This window comes from Prionailurus viverrinus, chromosome C1, assembly GCF_022837055.1.
Source record: "Prionailurus viverrinus isolate Anna chromosome C1, UM_Priviv_1.0, whole genome shotgun sequence".
Classification (NCBI taxonomy): Eukaryota; Metazoa; Chordata; class Mammalia; order Carnivora; family Felidae; genus Prionailurus; species Prionailurus viverrinus.
Window position 1 is genome coordinate 159,067,234 of NC_062568.1, and position 27,976 is coordinate 159,095,209.

Genomic DNA, 27,976 nt, shown 5'->3' on the forward strand with positions numbered 1-27,976 from the left:
GATGAGGTCAAAGGGACCAGAAGCCACTCAAACACTAGTTCATGTGAGAGATCTAGGAGAAGGACGGCCAGAGATTATACATATTTTGCATTGTAAACAGTATGTATTATATACACTTAAAATCTGTAATTAAAACCTAGTGAATCAATCTAATGAAAATCATTCACACGGCATTATGTAGACAAGTATGTTTAAAAAAATATTTTAATAAGCATATTCAGAATGGCAGACAGGGAATGGGAAACGGGAATTATTTTACAGTGCAAAATTACTATGCATAAATTTAAAAACATCTAATTCATAATTTTAAATGCCTATTTAAATATTCAAATACATTTTAAAGCTCAACAGATTTATGTTGAACTGAGTTGCAGATTCTGAACTCCATTTGAAAACACATCATAAAACAGAATACCATTTCAAATGAAAATGATAGTGCTTTGCTGAGGGTGGGTATGGGGTGGGGGAAAACTATTAACAAAGTCTTCTTTTCCCAATGCAGTTTAAGAGTTCAAGAGTTATGAAATGTACTAAATCTTAAAGCAAATTAAATTCATGATATTACTAAAAATTTTAAAGTAGTGCAATGACTTATCAAGTTATAGTGGCTGCATTATGAAGAACAAAGTCCTGTGAAATACCTGTATAAACACAAAATACAATTCATATTTCTTCATGAAAGGCTGAGCATTATGTATTATAGTAGTGGAATGTCTTTTTATTAGGTATACTTTAAAAAGGTAAGATTAAGAAAAGTAAAATTTCCTAACATGTATACATGTGCCATATTTGCAAACATGCCTGAGAATTTAATAAAAATGTTCCTGTAATTAGTTTCCAAGAACTTCACAAACCTGCAAACAAAATGCATCTTTAAAAAAAGGTGAAAACAGCGTCTCTAATATTGCAACAACTTAAAAAGTACAGCGTCACTATTCATTTGAAACACGTCTATAGACCATCTTTGACAAAGAGCTAGGAGCTAGGATACTTTGGATTTGTGTAATAAAAACTGATTTAGAAAATGGATTGTGACCATCTGCTAAAGCTGCCATTCTGGATAAATTAAATGTTGTAGGGTAAAACAAAACAAAAACAAAAAGTTCAGGCTTCTCAACAGTTCCACCCAAAACTCTGATTTACTTGGATATGTATGTAGTAACAGTGAACGTACATTATATGAAGTCAAGTGTTGTCAAGTGGCTTTTTAACACTGTTTGGGGAAAAGAGTTGTTCACATTGGTGGAAGGAAGCAGTTCTGAACATATGTTAATAGTAATACTTCATGGGGGTAAGGCCTAAACCATAATTTCTCAGTGCAAACCTTTACTCAATTGTATTAAACAGTTGAGCCATTAAAAAACAAGACCACAGAAGATTTATTTTAAAAAGGCATTGGCTCTTGAACTGATGGCTGAAAATGAATTGGTAGAAGCATTTGGGGTATGCCTGTGTGAAAAAAACAAGAATAGTTAATAATCTTTTATAAAAGTTTGGATATAGGTTGGTCTATCAGCTGTATAAAACTACATTTTTAACAAGAATTTTGCACTAAAAATAAAATGGCACTCTTGAAAGGCTATGCAAATAGATGATCCTATTTGTAATCACACAGAGCAATGGTTATTCATCTTATTTTCATTTTGGAAATACACTCAACTTCATCACTTTTTCCACATAAAATCAATATTGTTATCTGCCAACTCCTTGTGTGTGCCAATATCTAAATATTGCTTGACCTTTTCCCCTGTTTAGTTAATGCAAAAATGGGAAATTTTATAATGCATATAAAAATAATCGAACAGGATTCTGGTCAGCATGATACATTTAAGCACTTAAGCTAACATTAAACTTTTGTCTTGCTTCAAAAATAATTTTGAAAATTATAGCAAACGCAAAACAAACTATGCGATCTAGGTATCATGCTTAATTTCAGAATTCTCAAACTATTTGTCCTTAAGTAGAAATTTGAAAAAACAAATTTTCACAATCCTTTATGAATGCTTTTACCACCTGTATAAGAAACATGACTTAGTTACTACACAAACACTTAAAAATTCATTAGAAAAACCTTAGCAAAATAAAATGAAAGCTGACAGACTCAGAATATCAATTCCTCTCATAAAAGTTTACCAACTGTACAAGTTAAGAAAATTATACAAGCTTTTGTATTAAGAAAGGACAGCTCAGTCAAGACATATGTACTGTAAAAATCTTTCAAAGGCTACAAAGAATCTGGAAAAATACAGAATGTATTTCTTAAGCCCAGATAAGAATATGGAAAGACATCATTGATGTCAACAATTTTACATATACAAACCTGACTTGGTTTATTTTTAAACTTCTATATATAAAAAATCATGCTAGCATAACTTTCAGGATTCATAAGGGTTTCCTTAATAATGACACTCAATTTGTATGGAGAGAAAATGTCTTAAAAAAAGAAGACATTTCAAGAAACTCAGAAAAACTGGTGTTCAACAGAAATCAGAACTTGGTTTTTTCTTCTCTGCCATCAAACTAAGCAAAAAGTACCGGTAGTGAGCTTTTAAGATTAACACATCAAATGAGAAGGTACAGATATTTCCATAGTTCATTCAAATTTACTAAACTATTTGTTATAGCCTTAACAGGGTCTTTACACTTTTAAAGTAAAAAGTCTACAAAGGGCAGAATTATGAAATCTTACTAAAATCAGGACTCATTTCAAATTTAACCAACTGCTTCAAGGAAATCAACTTTTTAAGGTAACCCATCAACCCTGAAAATTTTAGTCACACCAGATTTTACTCCAAAGAAAGTAAAATAAGTCTAAAATTTAGTCATCGGTGTTTTCAAGTTCTTCAAATTTTCCATGTGACACTGCTTCCTGGAAAAATTCAGAAGAACCTGGACTTTCTTTTCCACTGCTATTTACCCTTCGCCTTTTGGCAGGTCTCTCACTTTTTTCATCAAAATCATTTTCATTTCTTGCAGTCATATGGGCAAGTTTTGGGTCAGTGGTAAGGTTATCTGTTTCATAACCATTAGTATCCACGTCTGCATGAAGTGGTTTCTTATTTCCACCTGTTGGTCCATTCACATGTAACCCTTCAGCTTTTATTTCTTCTTTGTTCAACATTTCACCTGGTCCATTAGATGACACCCCTACGTTGGAAGAAACATAAGTGAAACCACTAGTATTAAAAAGCTAAATTTGTAAACTATTCAGAAACAGCTATTATGGAATAGCTTTTCATCAAGGATGAGAGATACCAAATCTATGTATATGTACAGTCTGAATGCTGGCTCTATTTACTTAGTAACTGCGTAACTTTGGCAAAAGTTATTTACGTTCTGTGTACCTCAGTTTCATCACATGTACAATGAGGGTAGTAAGAGATTTACCTTACAGGGTTGTTGTGAAGATTAAGTTATAAACATAAAGAAGAAATAGAATCTGGCATATATTAGAAGCATGTTGGTATAATGTGACCACAAATAAGCAATGGGTCCAGCAGTCTAATAAGATAAATTAAAGCAAAGATATGCACAAATTATTAGACTTAGCAAAATGGTTATAACTTTATAATACTATGTAAAAAAAATTTTACATTCCTTAGAAGCTCGAGTTTTCTACTGCTGTATAAAATGACAAGACTTTTTCATTCTTAATGTAAATAAACCCATGGGTACTATGTTTTAAAGGTAAAGATTACAAGTTTATCTAAATATATTTAAATAATCTGCCACTATGTTAAAAAAGTAATGCTGGCACTGTCCAAACATACATTTGAAAATGATGAAAGCAAACACAAATGTCTCCATAGTAGGTAAGAGAAGAATAATTATTCTGATAAAATTAACAGTGAAAAGGGCATGTTACAGTTGACTGCAAAATGGAGTAGACATTGTGGAGACAGACGTTTAATGTAAAATACAGAATGCGCCACAGGAGAGAATTAACTTTTAATTATCTGAAAAATATTCAGTATAAAGGATGAGCTTCAAATATTATATTTGGTCCAAGAAAATATTCTATTTCCCCAACTCAAAAGTGCACTCAACCCATACATGCATACGGGGATGTTATGCACCATGATGCAGAAGGAACCATTCTGTTACAATAAAGCACAAAGAGCTAAGTGACCACTGTGAGTAGGTAAAAAATGAGATTTCAAGACACTAAGCCCCTTACAAAAGAAAGAAAACTGAATTGGCGAAATCCATCCTTTCCTTGAAAACCTAGGAATCTTGATTGTGGGTACCTAGGTAAATGGCTTCTGGGCTACTGAATTACTTAATTTATATACACCTTCTTAGGTCAAACTGCATGTTTTCATCAAATGGTTAAAAAAGGGGGGAAAAAAAAGGAAAATTTATTTGGTGTTATGAGCAAACAGGGAAAGACCAAAGTAGTATCAACTATTTGCATCCCTGAGCTTCTATCCCCCAGTCCTAAGATCAGAGTTTTAGCTTTTTACTCTACCTCAGGATAGCATTAGACGTCATCGAACCTTTTTAGACCAGGAAATGACTGCTGGGCCCTCTTTTCTGTTTGTATGACTTGTTCTTAGGGGGAAGCAGTGAGGGAACAGAGAGGGGTCATTAAATGAACAAAATATATTTGCTCCAGCGGTGCCAGTGTGAGACCAAAGGTCAGAATAAGGGACAGTCTCTCACAGTGTTCCTCTTCTAGTTTCTGTCGTGAGGTCAACTCTCCCTGGCCCTCCCCTAAGACTGTTACATCAGAATACAGGTGTGCAGAGCTTGTCTCTAATTCACCCGTTTCCTCCTTAAGAGGAGTGGAAGGCTTGTCTTACTTAGGAAGACCATTTTAATTAAAGTAGAAGTCAAAATAATTTTCTGACTAGGTCTTACTAACACAGTGATCTTTGGTCCATTATACATTTTAAACAAGAACGTTACCTGAACCTTAAACAAAATGGAATGCCATTTACTTCTTTCTCACAGAGATAAATATAGGATAATATAAATATAAATATAAAAAAAATAATATAAATATCCAGTATTTATCTAGGTTTCTGTAGAGTACTCTACGTTTCTGTAGAGTATTAATGCAGAGCCTGACACCTGCTTTATCTTTTCTCATCCTTCAAGGATATTACACTAGCAAAGAAAAAACTATTCAAGCCCTTGTTATCTACTACTTTTCACCAAATGCTTTAAGCACTTTTCTGATAAAGTGTTACGGCTCTCAAAGTATTTCATAAATATCTATGTACTTCTGATGTGAAATGGTGCTGGAGTTGTGGTCTAAGAGTTAACAAGAGTGTTTCTATCCAAGCATCCCGACTAAGAAAATACATGCTACTCAAGAATAAATTTCTTAGAAGAAATGGTCACTATTGATAGTATATTCTTATTAAGCTTATGTATGTATGTTCATATTATGTATGTGCCATGGGTACTGACAATTATTATTTTTAACTTCTGCTTTGGAAGTTTAATCCAAACCAAAACTGAACTGCCCATGCTACTAAAGACAAGTGCCCTTCATTAGGAACAAACAGAAGAGTTTCTTTGGTTGCTTACCATTCTGATTACTATTGCTTATAGTGCCATCTTCTTTCTCAGACTGGCTGTTACTACTGTTTGAGGCAGTTGGGGGAGGGGATGGTGCTCGACTAGAAGCAGCACTTTCACTTTCATCTAGAAGACGATCCATGTAATCCCTTAAAATAAAGTGAAATAATGAAACAATCACCTTCTTATATTTAAAAAAGCTGAAAACTAAAACTGAGGTTAAATTTAGAAGGCTTTATTAGCAAATATGTCCTAATTTTCACTTACATTCATTCCATTGCCTCATCTATCCCACCAGGATCTGAACATTTAAATGGAAAGCTCCTCTGGTTATGTTTGTTGGGAAAATGCATAAAGGCTTTTAAACTAGCAAATTTTAGAGACCTATAGGAAATTTTAAAACTACAGGCAAGTGCTCAGAGTGGCCCAACTAAAATCAGAGGATCTGTAAGTGAAGAGACAGGGATGATGCCAATCAGAGGGAGTACAAAATAATTTCTGAACAAACACAGATTGCAATTTTAAAGCTCCTCAAGACTCTGTGATGGCTACAGCAATACCTCAAAGCCAAATTAGGGCCTACCAATGAATCATTTCCCTGAACTTTCCTGGATATTTCATATATTATCTTCCTGCTAAATCTGAGCTACAAAAAGCTCCCTAAATTCCTCGGCTTATGTGCTGCCTTTGTCTACCAATATATCATGAGAGGTGTGCTCACTTCTTCCCTAGGTCGTTCCTGAACTACATGGGATGGGAGAAGAGCTGTCTGTACTAAGTGACTTTGGGTTGGGGTTACAAGATCTGAGCTAAACACTCATCTCTGAAAGTTTAGTGTCTTTACCTATATAAAATCATGTATGTGTCTACCACACAGGGCTGTTGCAAAAGGTATGTGTAGGAAAGTGTTTTGTAAACTATGAAGTGCTATTAAGTCACCAGAATAAAGGTCTGCAAACTGTGGCCCATGGGCAGGCCACAGGTTTTGTGAATAATATTTGATGGAACACAGCCACACCCACTCATTTACATAGTATCTAAGATTGCTTTTGTACAAGAGCAGAGCTGGGTAGTTGCCAGAGAATTTAAGGCCTGCAAAGCCTAAAGTACTTACTCTGTAGCTCTTTACAGAGAAAGTGTGCTGATACCTGCACTTAACTAATTCCCTAAAGGCAGGAATTTTAGTCTTTTTGTCATCACTGTACCACCTGGCCTAAGTTGTGCATAGCACAGAGTAGAAGCCCAAAAAAAAACTTAAAAGTCATTATTTAAAAAATTCCTCACAATAATTATAATAGGAATATTAAGACAAATCTTTAGAATTTCTGAGCAAGTAAGCATGTGGGTGAGAAGGCAACAGTGGAAAAGGCTTAGGCTTTTACTGAAAGTCTGTGTTAACAGTCCACCAAAGACTATTAACTGTAGTTATAACATCAAACTACATGATCAGACTGTTCCCTAGGTTATGGGGATATAATAAATATAGGGATGTGAAGTTTCCAACACATATCAAAGAAATGTATGTAACCATAAGCTAATCAACTTAACATTCTAGGCCTTATTTTCCTCCTCTATAAATGGAGGGAAATAAATTTGATGGTCTTTAAGTCCCCTTTAGCTTAATGCCATTCATCATAATTCCAGAACAATTATGTAACGAACTGGAAGTACACAGAAACAGAAATGAGTATGAATGCCAAAGGGATTACAGAAGCTATGACTAAATAAGAACAGATGATACATGATGAGGACTTGTTGGAAATAAATTTGGTATGGTGGAAATGGATAATGGAGGATGTTAAAAGCCAAGCAAAGGAAGCCAGAGTTGACTGGATACCACAATGGTATTATAGAAGAATTACTATTATTTCTTAAAGATTAATGGCATCCATAGTGCTTAAGGAAGAAGTCAGGTGGGCCATCCAGGAGGCTGGAGTAGCATTCAGATAATCAGAGTTATGCTGGGTTAAGTTTTTACTTAAAAAAAAAAAAAAAATTATTTGCAAGCCTGTTGCAATAAAATCTCTAATTTGCATATGGCTACCAAATCTTCCAGGTAGTGAGTAGAGAGAATCTGCAGTAGAACCTTGCAGAGGTGGTTTATAAGGCATGAAAGTGGCAAATGCACTTCATTTTGGTGAACAAATTGGAAGGTAAAAATGTCACAGAAAAATGAACAAATGACTTTCAGGATAACGTGCTCTATGGATTTTGACTAAAAAGATGAAAAAACTCACATTTCTAATAACGTTTTGTGCACTCAAAGTGCAACTACTAACAGAAGAAGGTCCTGGAAGCAAACTAGAAAAGAATCTCCATGTTTACAGAAAACCACAATTTCTGCCCTTTGGGAAATAAGGTACGGTCTGGTCACAGCTTCTCATAGAAGATGTAACATAGCTAAAAGGGGTAAGTAGGAGTAAAAAATTACAGTTTGTTCAGTTAAAGAAAAAACAAAACCAAAAACTATGGAACACACAGAAGGGACATAACTAAAGCCTACAAAACCATAGTATTTTCGCCTACAGGGAAAACCACGTTTGTTCACTTCATACCATTACACCAGGGGGCACTGTAAAATCTTCAAGCATGAGACAAGATGTGGTATGGGACTACTTTTAACTGTGGCTACTCCACCTACAGATACTTAACCCTAAGAGGAATCAAGGTTGTAGACAGAAGTATCTTCAAAAAGTTTCCAGAAGCTATGGCCAGATTGTTAATAAGAAACTACAATGTTTGGCGGCACATCCCTACCTAACCTGTTGAGCTTGACAGCACACAGGACCAACTAAGCCAGCCCACAACACTTCCCTTGGTGATGCTTTCTGAAAGAGAAAACGGGATGAACCATGGGTCTGACCCAGCAAGGCAATTCTTATGTTCTTACTGCTGATGACGACAGATTGCCTGTAGTTCGTGTGTGAACAATATTTCTGAAATGGGTGAAAAAAATGAAAGATGTTACTATGGCTTTTCCCTACAGAATAGCTTGAAAATTGTGACTACTTTAAGATATACTCTGAGGCCTACATAGCTATATCTCATTCTATGTCATTATACCTCAATACTACCAATAAATCATCAAGAAAAAAAATTAACTATAAATTTATAACATTAAGCAATTAAATTTGGAATACTCTTTATGGAATTCCATTCTAGGCATCGTGAGCTTTGAATAATGGGGGATGAGGCAGAGTCCAATGTCCCATGATGTCCAGGGGCAACCATACCCATTATTCCCTTTTAGATAATTTTGCTTTGGATTTTTAGAGTGTGTGATCCTCCAGGGAAGTGACCAGCAGAAACACCTGTAAATGAACATGACCAGAAGCAGTCCAGCCTAGAGTTTAAATAAAGCACAATCAAATATGCATATAAGCACATCTTTCAAAGGCAGTTATTTGGCCAGCCCTAAGAACTTTACTGGTGCACACTGACCAAATAAAATCACAACTGAGGATTATTTGTATTTTGTGAACAGCAGGAAATAACGAAGGATAGAATGGTGAAGTTAAATCCACCTGACCAATTCATCAGCATTTTAGAACAACTCACGTGAGATGAAGGGTTCATTCAATACTCTATGTACTTAAATTCCTAGAGGCAGCAGGACAGTTTTTTCCAAAGCTAGACTAAATAAGGCTCAGATTTTGGTGCACAGCGACTGATACAGACATATGACGGACGCACTTTGCCTAAAGACTACATTCAATAACAACCCATACTCCCTGTATCACTGGGAGTAAGCTAAAGTTGGATGACTATTATATACTATTTCTGTTAGAGGAAAGGTTTCAGGAAATCGGGGAAAAGGGAAGTCATCATGCGCATGTTCTTTCCTCTTTAGAACACTTTGTAACAAAAATGAAAATGAAATTTCAAAATGAAATCATTTAAAAAATGAAATTTGACCTGATTTATTTTCTCTGTCTTTTCCCTTTTATATCATCTATACCCAAACCTTATTTTGGTTTCTGGGATCAAAAATAGATTAGACAAGGAAAAATACTAATTTCCATTCTTTAATGAGCTTCTATGAGGCATTCAGCTCCACAGTTTTTGAAGAGTCTCTTTTCTGTTCTCACTGTGCTCACAGTATTAGATAAAAACTATGTGCTTATACTGAATGGAACAGAAGTTAACTAAAACATGCTTTAACAGCTATTCTGATCCGTTTTCTCTCCTGAAAACATACTCTAACATTTGCTTTGATGTATTTATTGTCTCAAATATTATGAATTGTAGTTTATGTTTCATAAGACACTGAAGTCTAAATGGCCTATGAAGATATATCTGTAAATGGATAACTTTAAACTAATGTAAACTCCTATCCTAGTGAAAAAGGAAGATTCTAAAAATCACAATTTTCTCAAGAAAAATCCAAAAGCAAAAAATATATGACTCGACAGAAAAAAGTAAACTCACGTTACACCAGGATGAAGATTATATTTCTTTTTTCCAAATCGCGTTTGCTGAGCAAAGAAATCATAACGTTCAGATTTTTTCCACATATAATAGAATGCTACACATTCACCAACTGACCTTGTTCGAACCTATAAGAAACAAACACTTGTTTTTAAGAATCATCTCCTCCTTAAAGGAATTATTTCATGAAAAATATCTGAAGTGTGAAAAATTTAGCTGTACCTTAAGTAATATATAATACTGTACGTATAAAATACAACACTGCAGCAGCGTTGTTAAAACTATTCTTTATGAATCCCCATGGAGAGAAATAATACACTGGCAACAAATCTTCAGATATTTAGCATTATGCTTTTTAAAACCATCTTAATCTGGGGCACCTGGGTGGCTCAGTCGGTTAAGTGTCCGACTTTGGTGAGTTCAAACCCCGCTTCAGGCTCTGTGCTAACAGCTCAGAGCCTGAGGCCTGCTTCGGATTCTGTGTCTCTCTCTTTGCTCCTCCCTTGCTTTGCACTTTGCACCTCATTCTCTCTTGCTCAAAAATAAACATTTAAATAAATAAATACATAAATGCATCTTAATTTACTATACAAATAAATACTCCTCTACTGAAAATATCTGAAAGTGGCATTTAATTAAAATTAATGTTATGAACAGTATACTTTTACTCACAGAATACCTAGGGAGTCTACTTTTAAATTCCCATTTAAAAGATTCTCTTAGAGGTCTTACTGGTGATCCAGACTCAGTTATTTTACTTTCTAGAAAGGCTGAGAATATTCCGTAATGAGTTGAAAGGTATAATAATGCCAATGCTAATTCTTTGTTTACTAAGTTACTCCAGTAACTGGTGCTATATCTACCTATGCGACTGAATGGCTCTCCTTACATAAATGTTCAACACCAATGAGACTGGCAAATGATGTGGACAACATCCCCCTTTGCAATACTTAGCTTGCAAAGCTGGTAGGGTTGATGTATGTAATAAAGTACTGAGAGTTTAAAATAAAGAAAAAAGGTATCTGCATAAGTGCTGGAATGCAAGACCACATAGCTTGAACCCATAAATGTCTAATCTTGAAGTAAGTATCCTGTGGGACTGACTGCACCTAAAGTCAATTTGATGACATCCTCATTTCACTACCTGACATATTTTTCTTTCTTCCCCTATGCTTGCACTTTACAAGTTTGGCCCATGCTGCTCTAAGACTGAAAGCTATCAAGGTTTTTGTTTTTGTTTTTATCATCTTCTCAAGCTTTTTTTTTTTTTTTTTTTTTGCCTCCTTTAGAATCTTAATTCTATACAGACACCAGCCAAGTCGACTGTACTTTACTGAGAGCAAAAATTGAAAAGGTATTTTGGGGCATGCAAAGTTAACAATATTATGAAAAATCTTCAATAAAGTAAGCCTACAAAGAACTTATGTTTAAGATCCAAACTTCAATTTCAGGAATAAAAACAAAGTCTTAATGTTTTCACTGGACCATTCTTCTCCTTAAAGAATTACTGTCCTCTTTTTTTGTTCACTAGAGTATATTAGGTATAGATAGGTCAGCTGACCTCTGGAACACAGAAATATCACCATCCCAAATACTTACAAAGAAATAAAGGTCTTATTTTCCATATGACATTAAAGGCTTTTTTGACTAGTAGTTTCCAGTCACCTAATAGGTTATTTCTTAAAAAAGGGATTTCTGGAGGGTTGCTGCTGCTAGTTATTATTCCAGCTTACCATTCCAGGGGTCCCCTCCCATAGGTAATCCAGCATGGTTTGATCTGAATCTAGGCAGGAATGCTGGAAAACTCATATCCAAAATGTCCCTTTCAACCACGAAACAATCTATTTTTTTTTTACAATCATAAACATACATATATACTCATTAGCATAATACATGCCTTTCATAGAATATGCCCTGTGCTGGAGGTAATCAGTTCATCTGGAAACATTAAGGAATATGATACATTTTTGACACCAATGCTACAACTCAAAGTATCTCTTATTAGTTTTATGTCTGAGGCCAAATACCAAAATGCAACAAGTTAATCAAGAGTAAACTAGTTAATGCACAACAAAATTAAGAAAAATAAACTCACAGGATTTATAAGCAACTATTTACAGAACATAACATATACTATTAAATATGTAGTGAAACAAATTAAGTAGATACTACCCAATCACATTAAGAGGTATAAGAAGAACGTGGGGACAGACTTTTTAGAACTCAGACTTAAATTAAGCCCATGTAAGCCCAGATACTTTCAACACCATCCTAGACAAGCCATCACACAAAACTTAGATGATATCTTTAAGGAAACATGTAATGCAAAGGTCCTTGTCATTTCTATTTGCTAAAAAATGTGCTAAAAAATTTCTAGGTATAAACCTAGAAATTCCTTAATTTCCTCCACTTAAACTATTGAGATTTTAATTTTGTGCATGCTAATTTCCCACAGAAACAATACAAGTAATTATGCAGTTCTTTTGGGTATACACGGACACTGTATTATTGATATTATCAATATGGAATGATAAATGGATCATGTTACATACAATTGTCCAATTATAAAATTATAATGTATAATAAAGCTGATTTATTGAGATACTCTTCTAGAAAATTAAATCTTAATTAAAACCAAATTAAATATTAAGTATCTGATTTTAGACACTTGGGACTTAAACAAATGTAAAAAATATTTTAATTGTAAATAATGTCATGTTACAAATGTTTTAAAGTTTAAAAATTTAAAGACCCTCCTTTAAAACAATCTGTCCCAAGTTTATGGAAAATAGTTTTAAACAATTCCATTATATATACACATCCTACACAAAAGTTGATTAACATATTTGTAAATCAGTCCAATTCTTAAAGTCATCTAACATCATGCACTGACAACAGTCACTTAGTGAAAGTCTAGGCATGTTTATAATTCCCAAAAACTAACAGAGTAAAACATTCGTCAAAGAATGTTTAACATTAGAAAATAATTGATATAAGATGACCTGGGTTAACTAGCTTTTTATAAAAGAGAGAACATATATATCATTACTTACTTTATTAGCCTGAATCAAATGAAAATCTTTTCCATAGGCCTTTAGCCCTTGTTCAAAATTTCTACACTCTTCTTCTGTCCAAACAGATAATTCCTCTGACAAAAAGAGTAGGAAAACTGTTAAAGCAATATTCCCCCAAATAATGCACATGAACAGTTACAAATAAAAATGTAAGTTTCTAGTAACAATAAGGAAGTATGTTACTCCTGAGCTCTATTACCGATGACTGCAGAAGATAAAGTGACAAAGACTCTGTATTTAATAAAATTTTGGATGATTTGGTCCCTAATTCTCCAATTTCAACTTGGGCCACTTTCTCCTTGATGATCTAACTATACTACTACCTTTCAATTCCTTAAATTCACTATGTTCTTTCTAACTTTAGACTTTGTGGTGCTGTTTCCCTTTGTCTATACTTATTTCCTGCCTCATCCTTCTCACCTAATTTGCTTACATCCCAGCAAAAATACCACTTTGTTCTAGAAGTTTTCCCTAACAAGCTTCACCATTCCCCAAATTAGGTCAAGTCCTACTGCAATAAATTTGAATTGAACCCTCTAATTCTTGGAAGAACGCATAACTGTTTTTCAGCTTCCCACCTAGGCTCAAAGCGCCATGAGAGCAGGGACTTCATGATGTCCTCAGAACTTGCCTTCCAATTTTTGTTGAATGAATGAATATCTTCCATTTGTTATGTGATAATATATAGTGTTCTTAGTGAAGCAGAGTGGGAGCCGGTTAGAATAAAAAAAAAAAAAAAACCCAAAACCTGGACTGATTTTAATTATGGCTTCATTATTTATAAATTATGTTTGCCTCAGCAAAGGTACTTCAATTCAGAGACCTTAGTCTCAACAGTTTGAAATTAAAGTAACTGTCACATTCCATAGCTCACAGGGCTATTAAACAAGATCAAAAAAGAAAATATTTATTAAAAATGCTTCAAGGGCACCTGGGTGGCTCAGCTGGTTAAGCATCCAACTCTTGACTTCAGCTAAGGTCATGATCTCAAGGTCTGTGTAACTGAGCCCTGTGTTGTGCTCTGTGCTGGCAGTGCAGAGCCTGCTTGGAATGTTCTCCTTCCTTCTCTCTCTGCCCCTCCCGCATGCGTGCATGCATGCATGCATGCTCTCTCTCTCTCTCTCTCTCAAAATCAATACATAAAAAGTATTTTTAACAATGCCCTGAAATTAAAAGACATTATGTGTTTTTTAATGGCCTTATTTTCCCATAAAGAACCAGACTTAATCCCATTTCCCATAATGCTTGTGTTAGACACAAGTTACGTGATATGTTACAAGTTATTTGTTATTCAGCAAATACTGAATTCAGAAAGATCAGTATTACTAAACCTAGGATATACCTATGTAGACTGAAGATCTTAAGTTCTAAATTTCTGCTAAGTCATGAAAACAAATAAAAATGTATTATTTACCTCTAGCCGCTTTTACATTAAATCTTAATCTTCTCAGTGCTTCTTCTGTGTCAAAATTGCATTTAACCAATTCATATAATGCCTAGAAAAATAAAAGGCTTCAATATGTGACCCAGAGTATGAATAATTCACGGCTACAATTTCTTACGAAAGTAAAAGCTTTTCCTGAATCCAGTGTGTGTGTTCATCATTTCTGGAGGACAACTAATTCCAGTGAATACAACACAGAATTCTAAAGAAAACACTGAAGAAAAACAAATTCTGGGCACCTGGGTGGCTCAGTCAGTTGAGCACCCGACTTTGGCTCAGGTCACGATCTCACACAGTTTGTTCTAGCCCCATGCTGGGCTCTGTGCTGACAGCTCAGAGTCTGGAGACTGCTTCAGACTTTGCGTTTCTCCTTCTCTCTCTCTCTCTCTCTCCCTCCCACCCCACTCACGCTCTCTCTCTCTCAAAAATAAACAAACATTAAAAAAGAAAAAAAAAACAAATTCCATCCTGATTAATTAACGCTTTTGAATACACTGAAAATGGTAAGCAAATACTCTAACTTGGCAGCCATAATCACTCAGAAATTTAAAAATGAAAATAAACTATTTTATAAAAATCACAAATCCTTTCTTTTTGGCTTTTTGCAGCTCCTATTCTAATTTAAAATAAATGAGAAAAGAAAAGCATTCATTTAAAAAAGGTAAAAAAAAAAAAAAATTGCTGTCATTAGGTTCACTTGTAGGCAACTTGTCTACCATATCCCTAAAACATTATCCCAGATAGTATTCCTAAGTTGATGATATCCACAAGCTCTTAGGAATATCCAAAGGAACTCCAAAATTTTGAAAAAAAGTATATACAGGCAAAATGGTATCATTTGTATTTTAGCTGAAATTACACTAATGAAGTAACCTTAGCTATCGCCGATTCCCTATTGATGACATTATAGGAATTTTGGTGGATATCTTAAGAGTGAGTGTGACAGCATTTGCATCTATAGATGTAAATGGTTAATTTACTTGGGGAAAGTTGTAAGTTATTTCTCCTTTTAAACTGAAGAACACACGATGTTACATTAGTTTCAGGTGTACAACACAGTGATTGGACAACTGTACACATTGTGCTATGCTCACAAGTGTCCCCATATAGTATTATTGACTATATTCCCTATACTGTACCTTTCATCCCTGTGACTCATTTATCCCATAATGTAAGTTACTTCTTACTCATGTACCTGTTCATTGTCTTTTATGTGAGATCCTTCAGGAATTGCTTCTACACCTTTCTCATCACCTGTTCTTCTAGATGCATCCTTAAGAAATACAATCACTTTATCTTCTGGTAAGTACTCAGGGTCCCACAGGAGCTGATCATCATTTTCATATACTAAATTAGTAAAACATAGAAGTTAAAAATAAAATGCCAAATCTTGTTAAGAGTTTGTGTTAAAACACTAACATTAAACAAATAATTCACACTTATAAGCCAACATGTTGAGAATTGAGAGGTACAGCATGGTCCTAGGACTTGCCTAACTTCATTCTTGTTCTTGGATCATATTTTATGGCCTAAGTGATTTAAACAATTTTATAACTGTTTCAGAGCCAAGCTAAGATGACTTAGCTTGAGTTTACTCAAGTCCAAGCTCTCTTGGTTTGAATAGCATCAGCACCATTTACTACCTATATGACCTTGGGCAAGTTACTTCTCTTCTCTCTGCATCATCTGTGAAATGGGGATATCCACATTATCATATTGGGTTGTAAAGATTTAAAGAACTCTAAAACAATTCTGGCACATTATTAAGGTTCAATGGATGTTAGCTACAACTATTATTTTTGAAATGAGAGGTCTAAAAGAATGCTCACCAAATGTTAACACTGCTTATTTCCTGGTGGTAAGGTTTGGGGTAATTTTTTCTTTTATGTTATTTTTCTATGAAGTTTGAAAATATAATGAACATAAATCATTTTCATAAAACAAGAGTCTTTCCGTTTTTAAAAAAAGCATTTCACTTTCATCAGAATTTCCATTATAGTAAGACTAAAGCCTAAATCTCATCACAATTTAAAAAGTGGAAGGAAAGGAGGAAAAACCTAAGATGAGAGCCCTGTGCAAATGTAACTGACAGGAAGATGGAACACAGACAAAAAAAAAACAAGGAAGAATCAAAAGAGAAAAAGTAACAAATGTGACACCATCACTGCTAGGGGAAGAAAATGCTTCAAGGAGTGCTAGACTGGTTAAATGCTTTTCAATGAACAGTGTAACAACTGAAAAAGGTACAATGGGCTTACTAACAAGGAGGGGAATGTTTTAAGAGCCATTTCTGTGCAGAAATGGAAGCTGAGGCCCCACTAGAAAGGACTGAAGAGTAAACGGAAGGGAAAGAAATAAAGTAGGGACTCTTGAAAAAGTTTGGTTTTAAGAGAGGAGAGACAGGTACAGCCAGAGGGGAGGTAGAGCTGAAGAAAGTTTTTGGTTTTATTGGTTTTTAAACATAAGAGACAATCATTTAAATGCCAGTAGGAAGGAACCAGCTAAAGAAAAACTCTGTATTTAAGAGACAGAGGATAACCGACAGTGTCAAAGTTCCTTGTGTTATTTAAAAAAAAAAAAAAAAAAAAAAAAAGGAATTAACAGCAGGGTGTCTGGGTGGCTCTGTTGGTTAAGCGCCCAACTTTGGCTCAGGTCATGATCTCACGGTTCGTGAGTTCGATCCCCACGTCGGGCCCTGTGCTGAGAGCTCAGAGACTGGAGCCTACTTCAGATTCTGTGTCTCCCTCCCTCTCTGCCCTTCCCCTGCTCGCTCTCTCTCAAAAATAAACATAAAAAAAAATTTTTTTTTAAAGAAAGGAATTAAAGGGGCGCCTGGGTGGCGCAGTCGGTTAAGCGTCCGACTTCAGCCAGGTCACGATCTCGCAGTCCGTGAGTTCGAGCCCCGCGTCAGGCTCTGGGCTGATGGCTCAGAGCCTGGAGCCTGTTTCCCATTCTGTGTCTCCCTCTCTCTCTGCCCCTCCCCCGTTCATGCTCTGTCTCTCTCTGTCCCAAAAATAAATAAACGTTGAAAAAAAAAATTTAAAAAAAAAAAATAAAAAATAAAAAATAAAGAAAGGAATTAACAGCTAATTAAGCATCTCCTATGTATGAGGCACTATGTTGGGTGTTTTCATATAAATTACCTTGTCTCACTCTGCACCTCCACTACACACATACACTTTAAAATATCGTTCTACTTTTCTGTTTCCCAAAATAGATACTCTTCTTTAAAGTACAAGGATAGGGGCGCCAGGGTGGCTCAGTCGATTAAGCAGCCGACTTCGGCTCAGGTCATGATCTCACGGTCCGTGAGTTCAAGCCCCGCGTCGGGCTCTGTGCTGACAGCTCAGAGCCTGAAGCCTGTTTTGGATTCTGTGTCTCCCTCTCTCTCTGACCCTCCCCCATTCATGCTGTCTCTCCCTGTCTCAAAAATAAACGTTAAAAAAAAAATTAAAAAAAATAAAGTATAAGGATAATCTCTAGAAAATTTTCCTTAGTAAACCTCATTCCTTCTCTAGCCTGCTGGTATAATCTTAGTGAAACTCTAAATTGTAAATACAATAAAACTACCATCACAAAGTGAATCTGGATATACGACTACTGATTTTTGTTGTCTGCTTAGCCTCTGTTCACTGAAGCGGGAAGTGGGGAAGACTACAGTTTTCATGTTCCTAAGACTGATGGATGGAGGGCGGACAAGGCCTTACAAGAAGTCCTAAGAAAGATGGAAGGTGGTGCGTCCCTGAGTCCCCAGTGTTCTCCCACTTAAATACGCCCATAGTGGGCCTATGAAACAAGCACAGGTGACCTGAAAGATACTTCTGGAATCATTCTGTTAAGTTGCAAATTGCCACAGGATACAGAGATGTCCTGTCTAAGCTGAGTACACAAACATCACCAGATGGCGCCAAATGACAAGCCAGACCCCTAGAACTGTGACAAGACAGCTAGACAGGCTGACCCTGAGAATACAACACCTCATTTTATACAGTGACAACATACTAAAAAATAACCACAGATGAGAACAATCAGCATTTCCACAGAGAATAAATCACACTGTCTACTGGTTCCAGAAACAGACCAAATTATTTTCCACTTAAGTTTACACTCCAAATAAAATATGACTTTTGACCCTGATCTAAATAAAACAGGCAACGACAGTAACTTTTGTTAAATGTCTGCTGCAGAACAAAATGCCAAGAGTTCAGAAAATCAAAAATCCACCACTACGATAAAACACAGGATAAAATACAGAAGAGAAATAACATCTCTTGTTGTGTAAATCAACTACCAAGCCTAGATGTTAGAATTTTTTAAAAAGCAACCACAAATATATCCACTTTATATTATGGGAGATATAATTCACATGTGATTGTAAGTAAACGAAAACATTCTGAAGGCAGGAACACACCTAGTATATTCAAGTTACCCAGGAAAGGGCTTATTATGGAATTTTAAGTAACAAATAAAATGGGTTGTCACAATAAGTTAACAAAGTTCAGTGTGTGTGGTGGTGGTTGGGAGGGTGTGTAGAAAGTCCAGAAACCACCACCACAAATCTGGGAAATTAATCCCCCATGAATAAATTTATATTTATTCACTTTCAGTTTTCATAAGAAGTGTTATTCTGTTTTTTAATGCCGAAGTAAAAATTCAATGTAATCAATGTATCATGAGGATGAAAATGCCAGCTCATAATCAGATATGGTATAATGAGGTTTACCCCATGTTCTTAAAAGGACACACTGTGATTAATGACATAAATTTTAAGTTGTTTAGCTGAGCCTTTCCTATATGTACAGGCTAAATGAACTGCCTTTTCAACATTATCATCAACTAAGGATAATGCATGTGTACATTTTTTAGTAACTTCAGAATCAATAATATGTCAAATGTTCATTAGAAACAAAGATTCATGCAGTCTTTTGCTATTCACTGCTTCCAAACTCCTAGCCATCATTTCCTTACTCTAAAACTCATGTCATGCAAGCATGAAAATTAGACTGGGAAGTAGGTATCTTGGCTCCTTTCTCTTAACCCTTTTCCCCCTAAGTAGCCCAACTAATTCTAATCAACCTAGTCCAGGGTTCTCAATCTCAGCAGTACTGACACTTTGGGCAGATAATTCTTAGTAGGGGGAGGCGGTGGCAGTCCTCTGTGTGTGTTCCAAGATGGTCAGCGGCATTCAATTCAGTCTTATCACAAAAGGTGCAGTGTTCATTCAGTTTAGTATATGGAAGAAACAATAAAATACATAACTGAAAAATCATGCTTTTCATTTCTACAACACATCTTTGGGAATTAAATCCTTTCCATTTGAGTGAGGCTGACATCACACCCTGGAGCCCCAAGAACAGATAAATGAGCCAGGGCAAACCAGAAGAGTCACTCTTCTCTCTGGTCACAGTAATTACTTCTGGCTGAGTATGACTCAAACAAAGTTAACAGATTCTCTCTAGGACTTTTTCTGGAGCAAAGGTGGATACAGAAGTTTTCATCTGTGCTGGTTCTCTGGCTACAGGGACAGTGTAAAGCGTAAGCCAGGAGCTCCCAGCAGCCATCTTAGCCTGTCTTGTAATAAAGGAAAGAGGGAAAGGAGAGGGACAGCTGATATCAGAAGAACCCCCAAATCCAGTTTTATCTGAAGCCAGGCCACCCAGAACTTTCCAGTTAAGCAATCAGGTAAATTCTTTTTTGCTGAAGCTAACTGAAGAGGGTTTTTGCCAATTGTAAGTAAAACAGCATGAACTGATGGTTTCTGAAAATCTGAAAAATAAAACCTAAATGTAATGAGTAAGATTAATCATCCATTGAATACTAATGTCACTCACTGAGTACTTACAATGTATATGCTGTTAAGGCTACCTGTGAAAATAGCCTATGTAAATCCTCATGATAGGCTCTGTAAATAAATGCTCTTTTACAGCTATTTTATACTGAGGAGAAAAGGAAGTAAACATGTCCAAGGCCAAATGCCTACATACTGATCAAAGTTTACTGACTCCGTATTGGCTTTGTCAACGTTATTCTGCACCCAACTAATACCTCAGCCACCAAATGTTTACTAAGTGCCTATGTAACAGAATCATACCAGGTATTAAGGATGCAAAAAATAAACATGATTACAATACACTGCACTGAGTAAACTGCTAATTTACATAAATTTAAGAAAATTGTAATAGTGTAGTTGAGATTATATAACAACAGATACAGGTTCAAAGAGGAATTTAACGTGACTGTAACAAATCTTGTTTATATAACTGAAACAGAGTGATAACTGAGGGGCACCTGGGTGGCTCAGCTGGTTAAGCTTGTCAACTCAGTTTCAGCTCAGGTCATGATCCCACAGTTTGTGAGATTCTCTATCTCTCTGCCCCTCCCTACTTGTGTGCGTGCTCTCTCTCAAAAATAAATACTCAGAAATTAAAAGAAAAAAAAAGAAATGATAGCTGATGAGGAATATATATGCTGCATGGAGTCTAGTAAAAAATAAATCAGGTATCAGAGAGAAAAAAAATCATCAGTATCTCTCCAGGATACTCAGTAATAGGGTTTCCTTGTATCAATGAAAAAATTCTAATCCATTTATCAAATAATTCCTACAGTGAAGGTATCAAGGTATCAAAGTTTTGTGGCATTTTTTTTAATGAAAATCACTCCAACCAAATGTTCTCCCTCTTGAATGTGTGCTCACCAAGCCAATGAAAAATATCTTGCAAACTTTTTCCTAGAAGGAACAGAATGCACTAATCTTCAGTATCCCTTTAACAGTTTTTTCCTAACAATGTAATTTACCTAAGTTTCACATGAGTTTGGTTTGTGTGCACAGGGTACCCTAAGTGGTGACAAATTCTGGGTAATATGACAGAAGTATGAATTACTAGAAATACAAAACTGAGGAAAGAACCTATACTACAGTGACCCCTCTAAAGCAGGATCCCCTTGCTAAATCTAGTCGGATCCTCACACCATCTACAATGCTTGAATTCTCATGGTGAGTAAAATTTGTAAATCGTATCTGTTCCGGGAAAAAATAATTATGCATAATTGCTTTCTAAAATTACAATAAAACTGAAAGCATCAAACCCAAATTTAAAACAACGAAAGTTAAAGATCATTTATTTTCTATATCGGACAATACAAACATGTTAAAACATAAAACATATTAAGAGCTAATTAAAACTACCTTTAAGCCCTAACACTAACCTGCCATATGTAAAACCAAAATATTTTCCTACCCACCTACAAAATACGAAATTTTCTGACAGACACTACTATTTTTCATAGTCAAAACTTAAAAAATAAATAAATAAATTAGAACAAAGGTCTAACTTTCAGCTCTTTAGTTGGAGAAAGAACTCAATGGTGAACATGTGCTAATCATTATGTAGTACATAAGCAAAGCATAACATTTAAAATTCAGTTACAAAAATAAATACAAATGTCAATGGTTCACTTATTTTTGCACACAACTCCAATGTATTCACAAAACTATGTATAGAATCTTACTATATAACAAAGTCACTCCATATTGTACTTTTAATGTTCCTGTATATTGCAGGAATTAACTTGAAAGTAAGTACAAGCTATTGCTGGTGTGTTAAAACATTTTTGCTGTCACTAGAATTTACTGGCCTGTGGTGTTCTCTTAACTGCCTCTACCTACTGCTTGCCCTGAAAGCAGGTGCATTATAAAGGAAGTTTTTGGAGAGAACACTAAAAGGAAAACAAAGGTCTTCTGCAACTCCAAAAAGCTCTGCATATGTAAGCTGAAATGTGAAGACAACAACTGAAATAAAAGAAATGAACAAAGATTTCTAACACTGAGTGATGTCATACTATACACGAACTCATTAAAAACACACCCACAACATTCTTTCTGGAACTCACCCCAACTGAATAATCTAAAACAGACTTAAGACCTCAAGCATTTTATGTTACTGGAAGTTTAAGTACTTACGACTTGGAATTTTTATATAAAATGATAGAAAAAATCATGTAAAATTTAAGTATACAAGTTGTTTTCCCAAATTATTTTACAAATAAACAAATATTAAAGTACTCAATTTTAGTGATATTAAAAGTTTCAAAGCTTACCATTAAGCTTTTTAGGTCATTATGTACTTAAGTTTTTTTAAACCTAACAGCTTCCACTGACATAAAACAACCTATTATATTTAATTTATACAGGTTATAAAGGATTTACCCAGGGAAATTAAAATATGAAAAACAAAATTAAAAGTTGAGATGTTTTAAGTCACTCAGTATGAAAAGGCATTCATTTTTTCTAAGAAAAAACTGGAAAAACAGAAACATTTTCTTCTTACAGAGATAATGAAGGGTCTTCTTTCATAAATCAGTGGGGTAACAAACTGTCCTGGTCTCATTCCATTATAAAATAACAGTTCATCACCGCAAAAGCATAAATTCAAGCTATGTAACTTTACTAATTAACCCACCTTTTTCATTTTCTTTGTATCTACAAATGCCAACTGGAATCTCTGCTTGAAACATGGAGCCCACCATAATCTCCTATTTTAGAAATAACATAACACATTAGTAAGATCTAGTAACACAGATTTTATATCCATTTTCTAACTTTACCATCTTCCTAGGTAAACTGTTCATGGTTTCTCTGTCATAAAAGATACAACCAATTAACTACCTCAGAGGAGTATTGTGAGGATGAATGAGTTAATAATAAAGAGCTTGGGTATGATTGGATGAAAATATTAGTAATAATAATGGGGTGTAATGCAATATACACAGTGAATACAAACTACTTCAAAATATGGAGAAAAAGAAGTAAAAATGAGTTCTTATAATTCAAACTGCAAACACTCTGAAAAACAGAAAAGCAAATTCAGATATATTAAGGTATTTACACTGTAAACTATGGTCCCTGGATCAGCACCATCAGAGTCACTTGGGAAACTGTTAGATATGCAAATGCTCAGCTCTTACCTGAGCCCTACTAACTAGAAACTCTGGGGATGGGACTCAGCAAGCTGCTGTGCAGGTGATTCTGACATATACTCTTATCTGAGAACCACAGATTCAAGGTAAAGAAAAATGGGTTTGTATAAAGCTCTGTAGAGGTCAAATGGATGAAAGCCCACATGGATAAGCAGGTTAGTGACTGACTTTCACAAAACAATACAAAATGAAAAAAGTAACCTCCCCAAAACAAAATTAAATCTTACTTTAGGAAATTTAGTCATCAAATCTATGTAAAATCACAGGTTAGGGGAAGCTGGCTGTTCAGAAAGATAACTGGAGATCATCACCGATGAGATATTACAAAACAGAGGGACCAAGATTATAGACCCTCCTTTATCTGGTGGCTAAATGTTAAGACTGAATCTACTGCATTTTCAAAATGAAGATGTAGGCAGAAAAGGTACAAGTTTCAGATGACAGTTTACCAGTTTAAATAACAGTTGAAATAACTCTTAGGATTTGAAAAAATTCCTCTTATTGTCAACCCATTGATACCACGATCTCATTTTTTCTAGTATAACTTCAAAGACATACTCTATGCAATTAATTTTTTGCTAAACCTGCATAGGAAAACCAGTCAATTTTCTTTTTAAAAAAATTTTTTTTTCAACGTTTTTTATTTATTTTTGGGACAGAGAGAGACAGAGCATGAACGGGGCAGGGGCAGAGAGAGAGGGAGACACAGAATCGGAAACAGGCTCCAGGCTCCGAGCCATCAGCCCAGAGCCTGACGCGGGGCTCGAACTCACGGACCGCGAGATCGTGACCTGGCTGAAGTCGGACGCTTAACCGACTGCGCCACCCAGGCGCCCCAAAACCAGTCAATTTTCTAAGAAGAATTCACATACAAGTTTTCTCTACTCTTACAGGTGAATTTTATGTCTTTGATTATAAAAAAAGAGTACCCTACTATCACTTCTTGTGCCTCTTTTAACTTTACTCATCAATGCTTACTTACCAGAGAATAGACAGTCAAGTTATCAACCTTCCCTGTCTCAGGCACTTCTAAAAATACTAATGCCTGGATCCATTCCAGACCAACTAAATTGTAATCTCTGGATAAAGGCCCTGGTAATCAGTATTTAAAAGTTCTCCAAATGATTCTAAACATGGAGCCAGGTTTGAGAACTTCTGGACTAGTGTAAAAATAAGACGACCATCTTTTCCCTATTGAGTTCAGAACACGTTTTTACATGCTAATCTGTAGGGAAGGGAAATAGCACTTAGGAGCATTATGTACCAGGTACCTTATGTGTAATTTTCATTAAATCCTGTGTAATTTTCATTAAATTCTCACCAACTTCAACAAGGCTAAAATTTTTATTTCTGTATTTATGTGAGATGAAACTCAAAACAATTAAGTTCCTCAGGAATGCACTCTTAAGTTCTAGGGCTGTAACTTGGACTCAAATTTGATTTCAAAGCTGTCTCCTCTGTCCCAATTCCTAGAAAAATTTAGTGTCTTACAAGCCTTAGAAGATGATTCAGAATCTTGAAAATTTTTACTACAACAGTCTAAATCATTCTAAAATAAAACAGTCTGGATTTACTGTGGCCTGTTTTATTACGTAATTTCCTGAGGAAGAGAATACTCCCCCATGTTGTCCCTCTTTTAAGCTTTTGTTCCTTCACTAAAAAAAAAAAAAAATAATAATAATTCAACACTTACTCAAATACTCTACTGCACACTTCAGACATAAAAACAATTTAAGTTGGAGAAAAGAGATATAAATTTGAATATATGGTAGAAAGTAGTAGTTTAAGGTGACTTTCAAGGTTTTTAGTTTTCATAATTTCTGCATGGTGTAGGAATCAGAAAAAACTGGATTGAAGAACATTTGCCCAAATAGGTCACATAAATAGTAAGTAACTTTTGTGATCCTTGTTTTCTGTCTTCAGCCCCATCTTTCATTCATCTTTCACTCAAATTAATACATACTGCACTGAGCTAAACTTCCCTTACCATTCTAACTCACAATGGTATCGCTGTCTTCTAAACAGCTCCTTGGAAACCCAGAAATGGACCAACTGTGGCTGAAGCCCACAATACCTGGGAGCCCACTCCAAGTTCATTTGAATACTTCATTCTTCCTAATAGAAACTCTTTAAGTATAAGATGTTCTCTTATTTTAATTACCAAGGTGTCAGCTCTTTAAGTCTGCTCCAAGCATCCCAAACCAAAAAACTTTAAACTTAAAAAAAGCAAACAAAAAAACAAAGCCACAAGAAGACTCAAAACTATTAACTAATTAAATAATTAAACAATCATGACTTAAAAAGTATAGCCAGTCCACTGATTTTGATGTTTAGAGCTATTCTGCTTCCAAAGAAATGATTGTTTATGCACTAAATTTAAAATCAGACCTAGGAAAAATAACAGCAAAAAATGCTCAATGTAATTTTTAACAGCAAAACACAGTGATATGTCTCAGTAAGAATGACATCATTTCGGGGCACCTGAGCTCGGTTGGTTGAGCATCCAGCACTTGATTTTGGCTCAGGTCATGATCTCACAGTTCAGAAGACTGTGCCCCATGTCTCTGTGTTGAAAGCTGCTTGGGATTCCCTCTGTCCCTCCCCCTGGCATGCACAGGCTCTCTCAAAATAAACATTAAAGGAAAAAAAAAAAAAAAAAAAAAAAGAGAGGTGCCTGGGTCGCTCAGTCAAATGGCCAACTTCGGCTCAGGTCATGATCTTGTGGTTTGTGAGTTTGAGCCCCGCATCGGGCTCTGTACTGACAGCTCAGAGCCTGGAACCTGCTTTGGATCTGTGTCTCCCTCTCTCTCTGCCCCCTCCCCTGCTCGCTCTGTCTCAAAAAAAGAAACCTTAGGAAAAAAAAAAAGAAAAACAAAAAAAGAAAGAATGGTTATCATCCTTCTATATAAATGATTTGCTCTAATCAATTCTACATGATATTTTGACATATTTTCCTAGTAAGTTCAACTGCTTTGCAACAGCTTAAATTTAATTCTTCTACTTTACTGTAAAATTAAGTTGTACAGTTATGTAGTTTTATAATTAAAAACCTATGTCAATATATAATCTTTAGATTCACTTTAGAAATTAACTTATTATGGATAGCTATAGAGAAGCTCAAATGTGTCCCTTTATCCAACATACTCTGAATTGTAAATATCAACATTAATATGTGATGGAAAAACTTACAATTTAAATTATTTAACAAAAGCCACTTTAACAAAACCAAAGCCTCAACTGCTTTCCCAAATTTAAAAAAACATTCACTTGTGATACTTTTTACAGTGCAACAAAAAACTAAATCGGCACTAGCTCGAAATTTCAATTTCTGTTCTTGGTTTGAGATGGATTTGCTCAAAAAGAGTCCAATTCTTTCTATGCCATTATTTTATTTTGTAAAAAAATAAGTATTCTTACTTTGATATATTAAAGGGAAATCTGAACATCTTCCAAACATTTAAAAAAGGGCTTACCTCAACTTTATCAATATATAGAGCTAGTAAAATAATAATTATACTTGTTTTTAATGTTAATTTACCTAAACTTGGGGAAAATATGGCTCTAACTACCTTTTTCCAGTCTTCTGATGGAATATAATCTTCATCTTCTTCAGATTCTTCTTCTATTTCGCTATCTAGAATAAATAAGACAATATTATAAAATGATTGTTTTTCCTGTCCACATCTGCATATCTAGCTGTATGTTATTTTTACGTCTACCATCGAACATTTAAGTATGCCTGAAAGTATCTGCAGAATAGGGCCAAGATATTTCTAATCAAATAATACCCTATCAGTTTAAAACAGGAAAACAATCCACAAACCTAGGATAATTCCAATCTCAGAAAACCGCATCCTTAGACAATTATTTCCTACGAAAATTTAAAAAAAGGTTTAATTAGAGTCAAGATAATCTGTTCCTGAACCTAATTCTGGTTCTGGTGACAGAATTATAGGAGCTCAATTTCTTCCCTAATAAAACGAGAATTTGGATAGAACAAAAACAGTGGTTTCCAATCAGTGCTCCTTGAGATACTGAGAACTTTTTAGCAACACTCTGTGGGAGTGTGAAGGGAGGCTATGTATGAAGACCTTCATTCTCCTCAACCTCTGTTTTCTTGAGAGCAGGCAAGCTGCCGTTTGTTTACATTTGGAGTAAAATTGTATTTACATACTGGGATAGGAAATCTAAAACCTACTACATGTTTCAGCATCTTCTCAACTGTAAAATGGCATACAAAGTTCAAAAGGGTAAATTACATTCAGGAATTAAATCTTCCTATGGAAAAGCTAAGATAGGCAGTATATATACATAGCTTTCATGCATACATGCATCACAACTGAAATACCAGATCATGAAATAAATATTGTTTTAGAATGCAGTCACTTAGCATCCCACTTTTAACCAAACTTTGGCAATTTATCTAAGAAGAAAAAGGAAAAACACCAGATTTTCACCAAACTTAAAACACAGTAATTTCATTAACCCATCTCTTTTTATAGTGATACACTTTTTCAAGTGGACCAGA

At 35.1% G+C, this 27,976-nt stretch overlaps 1 protein-coding gene across 10 annotated transcripts in view; it reads right to left on the reverse strand.

Moving 5' to 3' along the window:
• Window positions 1-435: 435 nt before the first annotated feature.
• MIER1 (MIER1 transcriptional regulator) overlaps window positions 436-27,976 on the reverse strand; it is a 60,819-nt gene continuing 33,278 nt past the window's right edge. For all 10 annotated transcript variants that reach the window (XM_047868825.1, XM_047868835.1, XM_047868828.1 and 7 more), the window contains 8 exons: window positions 27,018-27,082; window positions 22,932-23,004; window positions 15,668-15,819; window positions 14,443-14,524; window positions 13,008-13,102; window positions 9,955-10,082; window positions 5,536-5,675; window positions 436-3,147 (listed from right to left, as the gene is read on the reverse strand). In XM_047868825.1, the coding sequence (XP_047724781.1) occupies window positions 2,819-3,147; window positions 5,536-5,675; window positions 9,955-10,082; window positions 13,008-13,102; window positions 14,443-14,524; window positions 15,668-15,819; window positions 22,932-23,004; window positions 27,018-27,082 (1,064 nt within the window). In that variant the 3' untranslated portion in view covers window positions 436-2,818. The remainder of the gene's footprint in view (window positions 3,148-5,535; window positions 5,676-9,954; window positions 10,083-13,007; window positions 13,103-14,442; window positions 14,525-15,667; window positions 15,820-22,931; window positions 23,005-27,017; window positions 27,083-27,976) is intronic.